The sequence below is a fragment of the Rattus norvegicus genome, chromosome 2 (assembly GCF_036323735.1).
Source record: "Rattus norvegicus strain BN/NHsdMcwi chromosome 2, GRCr8, whole genome shotgun sequence".
Taxonomy (NCBI): domain Eukaryota; kingdom Metazoa; phylum Chordata; class Mammalia; order Rodentia; family Muridae; genus Rattus; species Rattus norvegicus.
The window spans coordinates 153,539,424-153,559,159 of NC_086020.1; the positions used below are offsets into that span (position 1 = coordinate 153,539,424).

General features: G+C 39.3%; 1 protein-coding gene across 4 annotated transcripts in view; it reads left to right on the forward strand.

The window, feature by feature from the left end:
• The window catches only part of Rsrc1 (arginine and serine rich coiled-coil 1), a 405,987-nt gene that overhangs the window by 2,585 nt on the left and 383,666 nt on the right, over nucleotides 1–19,736 (forward strand). For 2 of the 4 annotated variants that reach the window (NM_001014172.2, XM_063282107.1), the window contains exons 2-3: nucleotides 11,042–11,237; nucleotides 12,376–12,501. In NM_001014172.2, coding sequence (NP_001014194.1) covers nucleotides 11,044–11,237; nucleotides 12,376–12,501 — 320 coding nt within the window. In that variant the 5' untranslated portion in view covers nucleotides 11,042–11,043. Of the gene's footprint in view, nucleotides 1–1,726; nucleotides 1,872–11,041; nucleotides 11,238–12,375; nucleotides 12,502–19,736 lie in introns of those variants that run through there. The other 2 variants (XM_063282106.1, XM_039102629.2) reach the window with 2 other exon arrangements.

Sequence of the window (19,736 nt, forward strand, 5' to 3'; positions counted from 1 at the left end):
TCTAATTTCTATGATTTTGGGAACAGTGTCACATTGTCTGCTATCTGTAACACTGTAATTCTGGGAGAATAATCACGAAATTTTACTCTTTTGTGAAAGTGTTTTTAAAAGACTATTTAGTAATAGGATCCTAAGTTGATATGGTGTTCCAGTGGCTTTCAATCTGAATAATGAAAAACATAATCATAAACACCTCCCAAATAACCCCTGCTAAAAGCCTGATAAGGGATCAGGAGACCCTCCAGATACTTCTTTATCCTTTTAAGTACATGACTTAAATACAAACTCTTCCACCATCTCCTGTGCTAGGGGAAAAGATGACACTTTAAAGGTAGTCAGAGAAGGCTCAGGCATGACTACTGTGGAATTCGAACCAACAGATTTCCCTATTATTTCATCGTCTTGACTCATTTTAACTATAGGGATGGTAGATGGAGCAATGATAAATCTCCAGTGTCTGGCTAGGAAGTCCTACGTGTGTAATGGAAGTTTAATTTAAAAATTTTATTAGAGTATAATTGTATACGTTTCATTATGGATTTTCCACATATGAAAACATATACCTCTTCTGTTAGCCTTTTATATCCCTTTACCCCTTTCCCTTTCCCCATCTCCAATAGTTCTCCCTTTAGGAACTATTTAGGAAGTTTCAGTTTTAAGAAGTCAAAAGTTTGGAAATCATATTAATGAAAGCTATGAAGTGTAATGTTTCACTAAATAGCAAATATTTTCATGAGATGAGACATTTCAAAGCATTTATTTATTTATTTATTTATTTATTATTTACTTTGTCAAAGTTTTGAAAGGAGCATTAACTTTAAAGCTCTGGTGACAGCCTGCGGACAGATATAAAAAAAATCAGGACCCTCAAGAGTTCTCCCAGCTTTTGAATTATTTAAAACAAACATGTAGTGTTGCAGCTACATTTTAAAATGGTTAAAATGATCCCTCCAAACTGGCTAGTTAAGGTCCAGCTATTTCCCAGGAATAGATATAAAGTGGAGGTGATTTCCATCTCAAATGTCTGTGGGTATCTGTACCTTGGTATCTAGCTAACAGTCGCCCTGAGTCCAAGTTAATATTTTATATATCTCCTTAGCTTTGTTTTCTTATACTAAGTCATGAAAGAAAAGTGATACAAGAAAAATATTGTATGTAACAGAAGATGTCACGCTTCTTTAATTTTGGTTGTAGACTTTTTTAAAAAAATAAATCTACTCATTTGCTTTTTCATATAGAGAAAACTTCTCGCATCGGGCAGATTTCTTCCCGCTATCCAACAGTTACTTTAATATGAGAAACTAATTGCGTGCAATCCTTGAATGCCTTCACCTTCATGGCAGAAAAAAAAAAACCCGATTTTAATGTATTTTTGCAAATAAATCATTACAATTTAATCACACACGACTCTATGCAGACACACTCCCATGATTTATTATTGTTGGGCAAATTTCCACCTCGCTCAACAGGAACTAACCAATTTTGCTCTGCGCGGATGTCTTAAACATAACTTCTCACGATGTAGATGCTTGCTGATTATCTGTGACGATAACGGCGAATACTAAGGCAGTAACATCCCATAGTACCACCTTTATTGCTTTTGGGGAATAAGAAAATCCAATTATGCAAACACGCAAAACAAACATTAAACAAAAAATTGGCGGCATGACAATCCACTCGCTCGGCTTTCCTAATGGCCTAGCAGCCTGCATCGACGCACTCGACAGCTCGGCTGACGCTGCCTGGTGCTGGAACCAGGAAGGCGCTGAGCTTAAATTGAAGCAAGTTCTGAGGACGCCGGTGGCGCCGAGGTTAGAAGAGGGGGTTCCAGGTCCCCACATCAAGAGGTGCGAACCCGAAGGTCGACCCAGGTGATGCCGGCGTCCAGAGCTTGGGGGCGGCGCCCGCGAAGGAGGCTTTGCGAAACCCTGCTCCGCGGGAGGCGGCGTGGGGCCTGGCGTAGTCCGTGGCAAGGAGCTCGCCGAGGGTTGGGCCGGGGCCCGGGCGTGCGGTTTGGAGCCGTGCGCATGCGCCCCGCACCTAGGACGTTTCCAGCCTGCTTGCTCTGGGCAAGGGGGTCTCGGTAATGGGCGGTCGTGGGTGGTGAGCGGCCGCAGGCCTCAGGCTTGGCCTACAGTGTGGAGTCGATGTGGAGCGTTAGCTCCCAGCCTGCCGGTCGCGGATCCTCGATCGCCGTTCATCGGTTTCCCAGTTGTCTGTCCTTAATAGCCTGGTTCACTCTCACCTCCTCCAGGTAGTCGGAGCGAGGGGGATGCTGCGGCTAAGTGTGCACTGAACCCCCATTCCCTCTTCTGTCTATCCACTTACTGGCAGGAGAGATGATACATGGTCAGACAGACCTTCCTGTCTTGAACTATACACACATCACTTTAAACCTTCTGTAAATTTAACTTCAAGACTTTTTTTTGGTCATGTGACCAGATAGTTACCCCTAAACTCATTCACCTTTCTCAGGAGTTAAATAGATCTTTGCCTGCCCTATATATTAGGTCGTTGTTAATATAGTTTCTAGGTTGTATTTTTAAATACTTATTGGGGGAAAAATCCCCTAGGTTCGCCAGTAACCCAGTTTTGTCCCTACTAAGTACTAGGTTAAATAAATTCACATATCATGTGCTGGCATATGAAGGTATTCGAGTTGTCATCTTTGAACTTAGATTTAAAAGCTCCCAGTGAAGGAGCTACGAAGAGTTTTCAGGTTTTAAGGAGTGGAGCAGATGTGACAGGTACAACCTTGTGGGGAAAGTAGTTATCCTTTGAGAGCTTCTCTAGTCTTAGAGTTTATGAATATTCACTTTCTTTGCAGACAAAGGAGATTTCTTGCTAAGTGGTAGCACTTTATTACTGTATGTTCAATAAGATGGCTAAAAATGTCTGAAGCTGAAAAAGACAAAGGCAGCTGGTACTTGTCTGTTAATTGGCCTTGCTGACCCAGTCTCTCCATATTCAGCATGTAGAGTTGTGATGTGAATTGGTTGTCATAGGATTGTTGTAGTGCATTTATAGATATCTTTTTCTGGTTTCACTCTCAGAACATGGGAAGAAAGTCCTGTGATTTGTTAGTTTAAAAAGAGACACAAAATAATCTACAGAATGTTGTTGCAACATTCTCGAGTGTTTTTTTTTAATTGAAAATAATGTTATTTGTATACAATATATTCTGACCATGTTTTTTTCTCCTCTCCCAAAATAACAAACAAACAAAAAGAAAAAGAAAAAGGAAGCTAAGAAAGAGCATGAGAAATGTACACACCCACCCACCCCCACACCCACCCACCCCCACTCCATAAAACCTCAAAATTGGAAACCATAATAGACAAATAAAAGACCAGTATGGTTAACAAAAATGACCAAACAGAGCAGTATGAGACAAACAAAAAATTCAAAAGTGCCTTTGTGTTTGTTTTCTGTTGGCCATCTACTGTAGGACATGGAGCCTGCCCTTAAGTGTGGTTTATGTACCTTTGAAGAACTAATTGTTACTTTTCTAGCAGTTGTTGATTGGAGGTGACTTCCTTTTGGGGACAGGAACTCCTCTCTACCCCTCCAGCTCAGTGCTGGCACCCTTTCTGTTTGGATCTATAGGGCCCTGTGCATGATGCCATAGTGTCTGAGTTCATATGTACGTACAGCAGTCCTAGCAGCAGTGTTTTGACAGAATTCTTTTTCTTTTGAATTTTGCCTTGTTATATTTGAATTTTTACCTCTATTCTCACAACTCCTTTGGATGGTTCTCTGTTTCTGGATTTCATAGTATGTTAAATAGTGTTCACCCCATTTTTACTTTTAGTTCTGGTTTGTTTTTTTCAGTGTCTCTGGCAGCCCAGGGTGGCCTTGAACTTGCCGTGTAGCCTGGTGAGATTGTAAGCATGTGCCACCACTCGACCATTTTACTTTCCTACCTTTTATTGAGAAGGGAGCATGTGCCCAGGATCAAAGATTCTATTTTCATTATTTAATAAAACACTGTGCTGAAGTCCTTATAAACTGCCATGTCCTCTGTGAACCTTTGTTCTCTTAAACTAATTGCCCGTTTTCTGAATCATAATAACTGCTTGTTTTATCCTTACTAAGGATATGCCTTGGCAATTGGAAAATACTGGTTCACTGAGTTAGATGTGTCTGTCAGATGTTGGCACCCTTTATTGTATATCAAGCATTCACTTTTATTAATATTGCCTCTGATCCTAGAAAAAAGGTCTGAGTCCTAGGCAGACACAAACGGTCCAAAATTCAGATCTTTCCATTAAAAGCTGCATTTTTGATTGACGACAAATACCGTTAGTTTTCCTTGCTATAAAAGGCTATATTTATTTAGTCTGGGAAAAGGGCTGCCAAATGATCATCTATTGGCAGTCTTACAATAAGAAGCAGGTTTTATAATGAAAGCAGCTAGTTCAGTCTGCAATTCAGTTGCAGTTTCTTTAGGATAACCAGCATTCTTCACTGGTATGATAGATATTGTGTTTATTGGAATTTAATAAATCTCACGGTTTTCATTCCTTTGCCAATGGCTATTTTTGGGGTGTGTGTGTGTATGCTGTGTGCTGTTGCAAGTCTGGGGATTGAACCATGGTTTTATAGAAGCAAGTTTCTACCAGTTAGCAGGATTCTTGGCCTATCAAGAGCGTTACTGAGATTCCAGGGACCAGGGAAGAATGTATTGACCCTAGTATAGTTCACTTCTGTTTGATTCCTACAAAAATTCAGAGCATCAAGAAAGGTGATGTTCGTATATTATAATGAAAATCATTTTACCTCTTGGCTTGGGCTCTCTTTTGGGAGCTGTTGATACACTAGAATTTAATACCTTGGAAGGTGAGGACTTCCTGCATAATGTCCACTGATGTATCTCGTAACCTGGGTCAACCTCTTCCTACATGGTCACCCATCTTCAGTGTTAGGCCACTCACCTTTGGACTCTGTTCTTAGTGTGCCATACTTTTCTCCTGGAGAAGTACACTGTTTAGAAACTTCTTGAGGATGGGTGAACATGAGATATCATTTTTTTAGAACTTGCATTTCTTTCTTTCTTTTTTTTGCTAGAGATTTATTTTTATATGTTCTCCTCAGACATACCAGAAGAGGGCATCGGATCCCATTACAGATGGTTGTGAGCCACCATGTAGTTGTTGGGAATTGAACTCAGGACCTCTGGAAGAGCAGTCAGTGCTCTTAACCACTGAGCCATCCCTCCAGCCCGAGAACTTGCATTTCTAAAAAATATCTTTTTCTAATCTCACACTAGACCGCTGATTTGGTAAGATAAATGGAAAGAGATTTGAAGTTGGAATTAGTTTTTCAGAAATTGGAAGGGGAACTTCCTCTGTGGCTACTTGAAAAACCTGTTCTTTTGTTATGCTTTCCTTGTTTTATTTTGTAACTCTTTGGCATTGTCTGGTATCTTCTCTTCATTCTTGGTGCCTGATAATTATTATTATTGCTTTCCCTTGTTTGGGTTCAAAAGGGCCTTCTGTATACTAGGCAACATTTTTAGTGCTTGAGGATTTTTTTCTGAGTTATACCTAGTCTATGTTTACTTTTAAAAATTTGACTGTCCCAGGTACTTGGGAGAAGTGCATTTTGTTTGTTTGTTTGTTTGTTTGTTTATTTCTAGAAATTCTTGATGCATTTCCCCTTCTCATTTCTGTTTCCTTTCTTTCTTTCTTCCTTTCTTTCTTTCTTTCTTGCTTTTTTTCTTTCTTTTTTGTAATGGCATTTTTATCAGATATTGGATTTCCTAGATTGCTCTTTTTCCTTTTATTTTAAGGTTTTCATGTTTGCCTCATTTTCTTTCACCTTCTGTGAGTGTATGACCCTTTCCAATCCTATCTTGTCTGTCATTTATTTAAACGAAGCTCTCTCCTGTCCTTGGAGCATTTCCCATTGCTTGCTGGGGCATCTTTTCATTATCTACCTGAAGATATTAATGAGTTTTGTTCTAGAAGTTTTTGTAATTTTTCTCTGTATGTTTCCACTTTACCTTGAGCTGCTTTCTTTTTTTTTCTACCTTCTGGCCATTCTTTTCTTTTGCTGTCTATGCTGAGTATGGGCCTCACAGACCCCAACCGTGTGCTAGTCACTGAACTAGTCTTCGTTGTCCTCAGCACAGAAGTGTCCTTACCTATTTGGCTCTCCTTTGTGCATTTTCTAAAAGGTTAACAGAAAGAATGTTTATAGAGAACATTTACTGTTCGAACTTGTCAGCTGTGGCCTATGTTACAGAGTCGGTGGATGGGAGCTTGCCTTTTTCTTCATGGGACCATTCGGTATAGTTCACTTTTTATAGAGATCTTATTTCCTTCTGAGGATGAACACTTGGCTGCAGAATTTTCGTTCAGTTACTTTTAGTTTGGTATCACTGTGCCTCCCCCACTTTTTAAAAGTGAACTCTTCTACCTTGCACTCCCCACTCAGTACACCACTGTGCCCTGCTGGGTTGAAGAGGGAGGGTAGAGAACATGGTGGAGGGAACTGGACAATGTTTCTTGTACAGAAATGTAATCACTTCCATGTTTTTATCTTAGTACCTTACTGCGCCTGTGTGGTCTCTGGTGTTCAGGTTCCTGATTCATTGTGATTTCTGTTGTGTGAGTTGGCTCTTTCCTTGTTGGAATTTTCTGCAGGTTGCTTAGTATTCAGCTTTTGTAGTTCTGATCCTTCATCAGTTTTTCATTTGTGAAAATGTCATCAATTCATCTTGTCTGTGTTTCCTGTTGTCTTCTAGTTCCCTCCCTCCCTCCCTCCCTCCCTCCCGGATGCCTTTCTTTCTTGTTTGTTTTTGTTTCTTTGTATAGCCCTGGCTGGTCTGGGGCCAGCTGTGTAGACCTGTGCCCTTGAACTCCAATGATCCACCTACCTAAGGTGCTGAAGTTGAAGACAGCATCATCATCTTTGTTGAGCTGTCTTCTAGTTTCTTTATCCTTGTGAGCTCACTTTTCTCCAAACTAATTTGTTTATTTTAGACCTGGCTGGCCTCCAACTTGTGGGGATCCTCCTGCCTCTATTTCCCAAATGCTGGGATCACAGGTTTTGTGCCACTATGTCTGGGACTTTCTAAATAAGAGTATAAAATCCTGGTGTTTCAGTATTTTTCTAAATGAGAGTATAAAAGACTCAATTAAAAAGTCTTTTCATTTTAAATGTTTGTGGGAAAGAAAACTTACACATTTTTTTGTTTGACTTTTGAGACACAGTTGCTCTCCTGCAGCAACCCTGATGACCTGAAACTTGTTATGCAGACTAGGCTGGTCTTGAATTCATAGAGATCTACCTGCCTCTGCCTCCTGATTATCTATTAAAGATGTGTACTACCCCACATGCCAGTTTGTGTAAGTTCTTAAGGTGAAAACAAATCAAAGAAAAAAGACAGGAAGAAAAAAACCAAGAAGTAAGAAAATATTGTCATCACTCAATTGGGCATTTATTTTTTATATTTAAAATCATATACATATACGGGGTATTTATGTAGATGTAATATACAAACCTATAAATGCAAATTATATACATATGTGTTTGAGTATATATAGCTGTGTATGCTATACCATACCCCTGCCCAAACACACGCATACTTTTTAATTCAGGGCTGGTTTTCAGTTTGAGAGCTGGCTAAAGGATATTAGTGGTTTATCTAAAGTTTGAAACCCCAGGGTTTGCAGCATTCTATTGAATTGTAATATGTTGGACATGTGACTTGAGTACTTGCTGTGAAAGCTTGAGGACTTTGAGTCCCACCACCCATTAAAGGAGAAAATTTACTCCCAAAGGTTGTCCTCTGACCTCCTCATGTATACTAAGTGCACACCTGGCCACACATTATATACATAATTTAATACTAATTAATTTAAAGAAACTATATTTATAAATCTAAATATATAAATCTTTAATTCTGGTTCTAGGTAAATTTTTTATAGTTTTGTCCTATAGCCCAAACAGAAATATTAACACTGAAATCACCTCGGGTCCTGGATCATCTGAAAATTCTCAAACAAATCAGTAATTTAACACATTATTTTATTTACAGTCATATTTAGCTTACTTTGAATAATTACTAAAAAAAGTTGTGACATTTGATCTAAATTATTGCTTAGAATGAACCTGTATTTTACTTATGATGTTCTCAGTTAGCTAGTATTTTATCAAGAGAGTTTTGCACATGAGAAACTCGAGGCTACCTTACAGTAACACAGGTTCTGATTAGCTAATTCCTAAATATCAAAATCTGACATCTTTGGTTTTTCCTTTTTTATATTAGAAGTACAACTATGTAGAAAGTCTTCAGAAAAGTTACGTTTTATATTTTGAAACAATATATTTATTTTAATTACAATTTAGTACTGTTACTGACCTTCTGGGAGGAGGGCTTAGGAATTCATGTTTCAGATCAAAGTGCTGAAAACAGAGTTGAAGCTGCTTGTGGTGGAACCCTCCTTCAACCTAGCACTGGAGGCAGAGGCAGATGGACATAGTGAGACCCGTCTTTACAAAACAAAAACAAAAACAAACAAAAAAAAAAGAAAGAAAAAGAAAGCAAAATGTAGATCCTGGGCTGTGTGGCACTGGTTATTTTGGGGCAGTTTTGATTGCTGCCATGCTGGGTGGAGGCTGGGTTTATAGTGGGGTGGTGTTGCCGAATGTGCTCAGGTGTGGTTGATTCTCACTAGCCGCATCCCGTTATGCTGCTATGCCTGCTTGTGGTTCTGTCTAAAAGGAGCTGCTGTTTTCTTTTAGACAGATGTATTCTGAATCATTCCTGCATTTGGAAATCCTTAGAAGGAGCTATTCTCTTTTTCTGTTTTTCAAGTAACTTTGCTACATGTTCATTTTAATTTTTATTTCTGTGTATGTTTTCTTATAGCTTCTCCACATACAACAACAACAATAATGATGATGCTGTTATAAAACCTTCATAATTTCCTTCCTTCCTTCCTTCCTTCCTTCCTTCCTTCCTTCCTTCCTTCCTTCCTTCCTTCCTTCCTTCCTATCTTTCTTGTTCTTTCAAGACTAGGTTGTGTATCCCAGACTAGGCAGCCTTGGACTCTCTCTGTAGCTGACACCTCCGATCTTAAACTCCGATCTTAAACTTCTGATTAGGGTTGGGGATTTAGCTCAGCGGTAGAGTGCTTGCCTAGCAAGCACAAGGCCCTGGGTTCAGTCCCCAGCTCCGGAAAAAAAAAACAAACAAACTTCTGATTATCTGCCTCCACCCCCCAGTGCTGGATTATAGGTGTGTACCACCTTTCAGAGATTTCTACCCCCCCAGTGCTGGATTATAGGCATGTACCAACTTTCAGAGACTATGCAATGCTGGAGGGCCTACTGCTTCTTAACATGCTGGACAAGCACTGTTGTGGTGAAAATCATCAGTGGATTGGCAGCTACTGGTACCCTCACATTCCCACTCCAAGGATCCGTGGGAGCCACTTGTGCATGAGCTCTGGCTGTTTCTCTGCCAGCCGCTTTCTCACACTGTCCCCTTGGCAGGTTGTTACCATGCCTGACACACACCTTGATTTTTGTGGGTGTGCCACACTAGCACCAGGCATTCTATAGCCTAGCACGGCTTCTAGAACTGAGACAGTTGTCTCTGCCCACTGGGATTTTTGCTCATATACCCCGTAGCCTGGTAAAATCAAAGCTCTAGAAACTTGTAGTTTAACAATTAGATTTATATGTTAAATTCTCAATCTACAATACATCCACAGAATAAATTCACTACCAATTAGTAAAGATGGAAACCGTCTACCTAGACAAGATAAAAATTGACCTAGTCCACCTGGATCTGCATCATCCTGCTCTGTTGTCTCCATCTTGATTTTTTCCAATTAATAAGATATAATTGCCCATCTAGACAACACAAAATCCTGTACACATCCATCCCTTAAGAATAGTCATAACAACCTGTAATATGTGCAGAGAGAACATCTGCTACCGTGATCTCTCAGTTCCCTCCGCCTTTCTCCCTACCTCCTCTCCTCTCTAAAACTTTTCTCCCGCCCATCCTTCCTTCTCGTCCAATGACAGGCCTTGTTCTATCCTCTACCTGCCTCCACCTACATAATGATATCAACCTACACAGTAGTCTTCCAGCTAAGTTGCATACCAAGCCCATTCATTGATCTTTTTAAATACAAATTTCAGATATATTTCTAGGAGTAGGATTGTCCTGTCAAAAAACATCAACATTTTCTTTTATTTTTTAAATTAAATTGATGAATGGTTTCTGAAAGACTCATACCAAGCTGTGTGTAAAGAGCTGGCTGAGTGCTCAGTAACTATCTAGTTTGGAACTTCAGTTAACATTTATTTTGTCAGTTTCACAAATGAGATGATAATAGTGCACTGTTTCATTTCATACTTCACTTCATACTTTCTTTTCGTTAAATATTTAGAACTCAGGGTCTATAGAGATGGCCCCATGGTTCCAGGGTCTGTCACTGTTGTTGGCCTCCATGGACCCTTCATTCATGTGGTAAACAGACATACGCTCGGGCAAACATTTATATACTTAAAAATAAACAAAATATTAAAAAAACCCTTTATTTAGAACTCAGCTTGAAAAACATAACTGTAAAGTGCATTTCATCTTCAGAGAGTGTAAAAATGGAGGACTAAATGGTTAGTTACTAAACAAAATGGCATATAGTTAGTGAAAAGAGCAACTTGAACTGTCCAATATAGTGAGCTTTCTTTAGGATTGGTGTAAATTTAAGTTGGTTAGCATGTATTGAAAAGACATCGATATGCTAGAAGATTGGGTTAAAGCTATTCTCATGGCTAGTGGAAAAGCCAAACACATGTTACTTTAGAAAGTCTCGAGATGCAGCTGGGTATGTGGCGTTTGCCAGTAGTTTTAAGCGCTCAGGAGGCATGGCAGGAAAGTCAGTTGGAGCCAGGCGTTCATAGCCAACTCAAGGCACTTAGTTATATATTTTTTTTTTTCCTAAAAAGTTTAAAAGTTTGTATTTTGAATTTTATTTGTGGTTACTAAGTTAGGAATTTTTTTTTATTGTACTCTTAGAAATGGGACGCCGGTCTTCAGACACTGAAGAAGAAAGCAGAAGCAAGAGGAAAAAGAAACACAGGAGGCGGTCATCTTCAAGCAGCTCTTCAGACAGCAGGACGTACAGCCGCAAGAAGGGTGGGAGGAGGCCAAGGTCGGAGTCACGATCCTGGTCTAGAGACCGCCAGCCTCGCTCACATTCTTATGAGAGAAGGTTAATGCTCATAATTTGTTCCATTGTCTGGATAGTATTGTTGTTGTTACTACTGTTTTAACTTTGTATTGATTCTTTGTGAATTTCACACCATGTGCCCTAATCCCACTCATTTCCCTGCCCCTTTATATCTGTCCTCTGCCCTTGCAACCTCTTGCCCAAAAGCAAATAAAAAATAAGACTGTAAATAAAATAAACACCCCCGTCCCCCCAAAAGACCTTCACAAATCTTGTCATGGATATTGTACTGTGCCATAGTGTCACGCAGCACACTCTTTTGTTCACACATCTTTACTTGCAAACGTACACTGTAATGAGTCATTGGTCTGGATCGAGGCCCCTGTCTTTTGCTCCACTGTCAATATTGGATCTTCCCCAGGACTCCTCTTGGATTGTGTTGTTGCCCTGTGTCATGGAGACCCTGCAGCTTTGGATCTGCAGGAGTGGCCCCTTCACATGCTTTAACAGTTTATAGATGGGGTAGATGTTGGGTTGTGCTGACTCAAAGCCTTGGGTCTGGACCTGAGTGGTAGCTGAGGTGCTCAGCCTGCCAGTTTTCCCACAACCACACCAGTAGGGTGAGTTCTCCAGTATTACCCAGGCTAGCTCACCCAGTGTCAAAGCTGGCAAGGGACAGGGCTGTCCCTTCTGCTCTCATGCCTTCAGGGCCAGCTCACTCAGGCCTTCACCACCAGGACCAGCTCATTTTTATACAGTAGTGAGAGTAATGTTCTTGAGAAGCCATTGATTTTTTTTCTTTAATTTTGTTGGATCAAATAATTTTCTTATTAGTACTTAGGTTTTTAGGTTCTAAACCCCATTGTTTTTTTCTTTTTCTTCTAATCAGGCCTAGTGTTTTTATCCTTTGCCTATATGTAGGCAAGTAGATAGAAATTGGTATACTTCTTGCATTATCTGATGGCATTTGGAAAGATTAGATACCACTGTGACAATAATGTCTAGTTGTCTAGTAGTCCAATTGTGAATCATCTGTCTGGCTGTTGGAGATCAATAATCATTTATTTATTCTGTTTTCATTGAAAGAGTGAAACACAAGAATGAGACAAATGTAGATTTCTCTTTAATGCTTACGACTGAAACTCTTATTGCAGTGATGCTTCATTATGGTTTGTTCCAGACGCAGGCGCAGGTCAAGCAGCAGCTCTTCTTATGGCTCCAGAAGAAAACGCAGTCGCAGTCGTTCCAGGGGCCGAGGGAAGTCCTATAGAGTTCAGAGGTCTCGGTCAAAAAGCAGAACAAGAAGGTATGTGCAGTAGTGCTTATGCTGTGTCCACACTCCTCCCAGATCGGCTCAGAGCAGGGGGAGCTTGTTTTCACTGGCTTCCGATGGCACCTCTTTTCTCATTGGACAGTGCTCATGCACTTGTCATCTGATGGGTTTATAGGACCTGGGTCGCTGAGTGTGACCTCACTCATGGCTCTCATCTTTGTTTCTGGCTGTGGCTTCTCATTCTCTGGCTGATGGTGGAAGAACAGGTTGAGAACTGACATACTGTGGTGTGGACTGAGCATTTATGTCTTCAGAATCTGTTAAGGCTTCTACCCCTGTTCTGTCTGTCTGTAGATAAGGCTTTTACAGGTTTAGCTGAGGTTGTTTTTGTAGCCTCCATCTGATAATGCTCTTGGCCATATAAGAGGAGGAAGTGAGGGGCAGGAGATGGCTCAGCAGCTAAAAATGTAGTTCCGAACCACGTGCAACCCCAGCACTGAGATACATGCACAGATGTGCATATACATATATAGACACATACACTTAAATAAATAAAGATAAAAACGTAAATCTTAATGAAACAAAAAAAGAAGAGAAGGAAGAGAGGTCTTTCCATTTCTGCTCAGAGGGTGTCATGAGAGGGTGCAGTGAAAAGGCTGCCATTTATAAGACAGAAAAGAGTTCTCCCAGGGAACCACTGTCTAGCACTTTGATCTTGAACTTAGAATCTAAAACACCCAAGACAGTAAACATCTTGTTTGTACTGTGGTGCTCTGCTGTGGCAGGCCTGAGCAGACTAACGTGTGATGCCTCACTGCTGTGTTTCTAGCCTTGCTTACAGGGCAGGGCAGGGAGATGTGAGGTCTGGCTATCTTGGACAGTAGTAGAAGGCGGGCATCAGTAGAGTGGGAGCACGTATTGAGGGGATTGAGAAAGAAGGGATTTCGAAGTTCTTAGACACTGAGTGTCTTTAGACAGAAAAGTATTCGGATAAATGGAAGGATAACCGTGTTTTAAAGATTGCTTCTCATCTCTGCTTAGCTCTGTTTTAGTGTTGATCTAGGGATTCACGATAGTGTGGTGGGCATAAAATACTTCATTCTCATTGCATATGAAGCTTAATTTTAGTAAAGTCTATATGCTTAGCTTTTCTGGATTTTTGTTATTTGACAATGGCTTTATTTATCCCACATAAGAAACTACTCTGTATATGTACATGCTCCGGTCTTCCAAGGGTTGGTTTTGGGGTTTTGCATTTATTCTTTTTTTTTTTCAGGTTTTTTTTTTTTTTTTTGCCATCATCTTTGCTTGGAAAATTCTTGGAACTCTTTAATGTCAAGTTTACATAACCCTTAATTCTCTTTTGAACATCACATGTAGTTTCTGATTTATAACAATTATGAGTGTTGTGACCTAAGTTTTAATTAAAATTCATAGGTGTGTTTCTTGGTTTTATAGCTAGGTATAGCTGTAGTCATGGAGACTATGGCATATTTTAATTTTGAGTAGGGAAATTCTTTCCTTTCTTTTACCTGTTCTTTTCCAGTGATTACCCGGTTACATGTTATATGAATATAAATTTTCTGTTAGATCACCTAGTTTCTATTATAAAAGCTTGGTGTTATTTTTAGTCAGATTTCATCAAATTTAAAAGCTAAGGACAGCTGACACCTTTTATCATGCTAAGTTTTACTTTAGAGCAGACTTTAGGTTTTATTTAATTTTTATAAGGAATGTTTTCCTCATAATTTTTTGCTCATTTCTTGCTAAATTTATTCCAAAGTAGTTTATACATGGAGGCTTCTGTCCATAGGAAGCCTAACTGTTTGTTACTTTTCTGGATGACACCTGTGGTACTCCTGTTAGTCTTGTGTCCTTTGCTACCCAGTCCTTTTATTGCACTAGTTCAAGTGTGCATCTCCAGGGCTCATCTACAAATACAAGAAGTTTTGCCTTTTAATTCCTATTCTTTCATTTTCTTTCTGCCCTCTGATATTATATTGCTTTTAATTTCTAGGATTATTAACTTTCCAGCATTGGAAATGATACACTTTTTTTTCTGTGATTTTACTGAAAAAATGTTATTTCTTCTGTCTCTAGACTTATAGCATGTGTATTTTTCTGTTTTAAGAGCACACCCATCACCTTCTTCCTTCTCCAAAAATGAGTGCTGAGTATTGAATTGTCTTGAAGCCTTTTTGTCCTGAGTAGAAATGACGGTCACCTCAGATCTCCTAAGGATCCGTGTTGCATTTCTGGAGTGGATCTCAGTAGATCACCATTTGTTATTTTCTTGGTGTGGTGTGAGCTTCTGTTCTCTAATTTTCATCTTCGTACTTTTACGTTGGTATTTCTGTGTGATGCTTGTCTTCTTTGTACTGCCTTTATTTGTTGCCTACATTGCTTTCCCTGTCTTCACAAAGAGAACTTAAAACTTCCCCTTCATTTTCAATGCCCAGGAACAATTTTGGGTTATTGAGACTGTGCTCTTTGAAGCTTTGTATATTCAAGAAACCCTCTGGGCTCAGTGCCATATATAATAACTTTTCTTGATTTCTTTAACAGAAATGGTACAGAATTACAATTTTTGCTTTTGATAAATGTTTTTGTCTAGTACATCATCCATTTCATGTGGATTTTAAATAACTGCCTAGATGTCTGCAAAGTTGTCCTCTAATGACTCCAGGCTTTTCTCTTACTTCAGTGCTTGTCCTTTTGTCCTTCATTAATTTACTATTACAACTGTTTTCTTATGTAAATTATCTGACAGATTACCTAAATTTAAAAGAGAAAAGTTGGGCTGGAGGGACAGCTCAGCTAAGAGCACTGGTTGCTCTTCCAGAGGTCCTGAGTTCAATTCCCAGCACTACATGGTAGCTCACAACCATCTGTAGTGGGATCTGATGCCCTCTTTTGGCACACAGTGTATGTGCAAATAGAGCACTCATACATAAAATAAATACATCTAAAAAAATACAATTAAAAGAAAAAATGCCAGGCATGGCTAGTTCATGCCTATAATCTATAATCCCAGCACAAAAGAGGAAGAGGCAGGAGAGGCAGGAATTCAAGGTCATACTCAGCTATAGCAAGTTTAAAACAAACCTGAGCTACACAAAATCCTGCTTCTGAAAGAAACAGATAAAAAGTAGGCTTTGAGTAATTATGCCTATTTTTCTGTTTTCTAAGTTATTTCTTTTATTCTCATTTCTTATTTATTTTTATTTTATGTGCATTGGTGTTTTGCCTTCATGTATATCTGTCAGATCTTGAAGTTACAGACTGCTGTGAGTTGCCATGTTGGTGCTAGGAATTGATCCTGGACCTCTGAAAGAACAGACAGTAGTCCCAGCCACTGAATGATCTCTCCAGTCTGCTCTGTACTTCATTCTCATTTGTGTGTGTATGTGTGAGCATGTCCATGCCATGGTGTTTGTATAGGGATGAGAGAACTGCTCCAAGGACTGGGCGCAGGCTTGGCAGGAAGCATCTTTACCCACCGAACCACCTTTGCTTCCCAGCCTTTGAGCCGGGAATTAATTTATAGTTGATAAAGTGTTTAGCACAGGCCAGGTGCGGCAGCACACGCCTTTAGTTCCAGCACTCGGGAGGCAGAGGCAGGCAGATCTATGAGTTTGAGGCCAGCCTGCTCTACAGAGTGAGTAGCAGGACAGCCGGGCTACACAGAGAAACCTTGTCTCAGAAAACAACAACAAAAACAGATAAGTGTTTACAGCTACAAATTTCATGAAATTTCTGCTTAATTATATTCAGTGAACTTTTTTCCTCCAAGACACTAAAATTTCCAAATATATAGCAAAGTTGATATAATTTTATATTGAATACTCATATTTACTACCTAGACATTTCTATTATCTTTCTATTTGATTTATCACATACCTACTCATTTTTTCTTTTCTGTGCACTAATTCATTCTAAAGTTTCATCCATTGTTTCAGATATATGAATATGTTACTTTTAAATAATATATCATAGGTCACTATTTCACAAATTTTTCTTTTGAAAAAAATACTTTAAAGCTTTTTCTTTTGTGGTAAAATTCATGATTTTATAGTGTATAGTTCTAAGTATACATTTGTTGAAGTTGACAAAAGCATATACCTGTCAAAATAATAGACCCGATACTTCACGTATAACTTTTCTTAATTCCTCCTTGTTAACTGAATTGGAACAATAATTTTGGTTTCTTTTTAAGTAGATTAATTTCATATGCCTATAGTCATGTACTATGTATGTTTTTGTTAAGGCTTTTATTAACCATAATACTTTTGAGATTTATTTTATATATGTTGATAATCATGTCTTTTGACTGCTGAACAATATTCTGTAGTATGACTCTCACTACGTTTTATTGGAGAATTTTGTATGAAATCATATAGTAGTGATATTTTGCATATGCCCTCTTCTGTTTATCTTAATACTTTCATTTCTATATTAGTACTTGTTACTTTTTATTGCTTAATGGTAAATACATCACGGTTTATTTTAACATACACTCATACATACATATTTATATATACTATACTAAAAGTTCTATTCATTATTGAAAATGGGACATTAAAATCCCTGACAGGCGGCAAGATAAGATGGCTTAACTGGTAAGGGTTAACTGTCCAGTCTGTTGTCAGACCTGAGGACCTGAGTCGGCTCTCTGAGGCCCACATGGTAGAAGGAGAAAGCCAGCTTCTTCAAGTTATCTTCTGACCTTCACATGTGTGCCATGCTATGTACATACTCATGCAAAATAAGCCGATAAACTGTAATAAAATCTCCTACTGTTATTGTTACTAATCTTTCTTGTGTCATCTTTGTGAATATTTGTTTCATATATTTGTGTGCTCTGATGTTGGTGCCTATGGGTTTAAAACTGCTCTTCTGCGTTCCTGCTGAACAGACTGACCGTTTATAACGACCCTTTCCTCTGTGACAGTCTTTGACCTACAGTCCACATGGTTTGATCTAAGTTTTGCCACTCTATTCTCTTTGGTTACCCTGTATATTGAATGTTTCCATTCTTTGTTCAATATATGTCTTTATAGCTAAGGCTTGTCTATTTATTTTATTGGTTAAACTTGTTCTTTGACAATTTCATACTTGTATATAATGCACTCTGTTTCTTCTTACTCCTGCCTTCTGCTCTCTCCTTCCTACCCCTGTCATCACTCCCTCCTCCTTCCAAGTCAAAGTCTCTCTTCCATATTCATATCTTCATGTTTTCCGACCCACTGATTTTACTCAGGATTGTTTTTTGTGACCAGGGGTTTGGAACCATCCACTGGAACCTGGTGAGCTTATCATTGAGTACACAACTGAAGATAATTCCTGATGTTCTCCAGCATCTATTGGTAGTCAGAAGTTCAGTATAGAGGGGTCAAAATCATAAACTCCCCCAATCCATGATTGGCTGCAGCTGGGCATAGTTTGGTGAAGCCCAGTGTAAGCAACCACTGCTGCTGTTGAGGTCATGATCACTGCGGCGTCTGCTCTGGAGAGAGTCTTTACAGCCTTTCTTCCTATATTCATGCACTCCATTCTCCCTGTCCCTCTTTTCTGATGTTCCTTAAACTTTAAAGGGGAGTATAAATACCCTGTTTAGAGCTGTCCTTAGGTTTGTCACATATAGTTACAACTTTGACCTGTTATGAGTTATCTGAGTTCATCGCAGTTCACTATAAAGAGAAGTTTCTGTGATTTAGGCTGTAATAAACATAAGTATTTAGAAATTGGTTTGGTTCTGTGGTGGTTGGAATGAATATGGCTCCTGTAGGCTTATAGGGAGTGGCAGGCACTATTAGGAGGTGAAGCCTTGTTGGTGGAAGTTTGACACTGGGCGTGGGCTCTGAGTTTTCAGATGCTGGAGCCAGGCCCAGTGTCTCTCTTCCTGCTGCTTCCTGATCCAGATGTAGAACTCTTAGCTCCTTCTCTAGTACCATGTCTGCCTGTGCCTGCCATGCTTCCCTCCATGATGATAATGGACTAAACTTCTAAAACTATAAGCCAGACCCAATTAAATGTTTTCTTTAATAAGAGCTGCTTGGGTTGGGGATTTAGCTCAGCGGTAGAGCGCTTGCCTAGCATGCGCAAGGCCCTGGGTTCGGTCCCCAGCTCCGAAGGGGGGGAAAAATAAGAGCTGCTTGGGTCTGCTGTCTTGTCACAGCAATAGAACATTATGACAAGTTCCATTCCAATTTAGCCAAAAATCACTAGTGAATTCCATCATCCATCCCATCATCTCCCCAATCATGGGTTTTTGACCACGTTTATACTTTTGTAAGGCTTGTGTCTTTTTTTTTTCTTTTCTTTTTTTTTTTTTTTTGTTGGTTGGTTTTCTTTTCTTTTTTTTTATTGGATATATTTCTTTATTTTACATTTCAGGTGTTAAGGCTTATGTCTTATAGACAGCAGCTAGTTGCATATTGTCTTGTTAATGCATCCAGTTATGCTATGATTTTGTTTGATGGTTTGGAGAGATTTAACATACTTATATTTAAAGTAATTACAGGGTAAAGGGTATAGCTCAGTTGGTAGACAGCTTAACCTGTGGAAGGCTGTGCCCAGCTTCCCACCACATAAAACTGGGCACACATTTGTTTTTTGTTTGTTTGTTTGTTTGTTTTGTTTTTGCCACTATATAATTTTTATTCAAATATATAACTGCGTTACTTTTTCCTTTCCTTCTTCCAGCCCCTCCCATGTCCCCTCCCTCCAACTCTTCTCTTGGCTCTTTCCCGCTCTCAAGTTGATGGCTCCCTTTTCTTTTATTCCCTTTCCCTTTTTATTAAAGATAGACAGCCAGGGCTACACAGAAATCCTGTAATCCAAAAAACCAAAACCAAACAAACAAGATTCTTTTCTCATAAGATATATCCTGATTACACTTTCCCCTCTCTTTTCTCCTCCCAGTTCCTCTCTGTGTCACCTCCCATCAAGGTCCGCTCCCCTTCTGTCCTTTAGTAAAGGACAGGCTTCTAAGAGATAACAGCAAAAGATAACAAAATAAAGTAGAATAAGATAAAGGAAAGCCATTACATCTAAGCTGGACGAAGAAAGCCAACAGACAGAAAAGAGCCCAAGAGCAGGCACAAGAATCAGAGACCCACTAGTTCATACACTTGGAGTTCCATAAAAACACTAAGCTAGAAGCTATAATATATATCCAGGAGACCTGGCGAAGACCCTTCCAGACCTGTGCAGGTCCTGTGCATGCTGCTTTAGTCTCCGTAAGTTCTTATGAGCTCTGCTCAGTT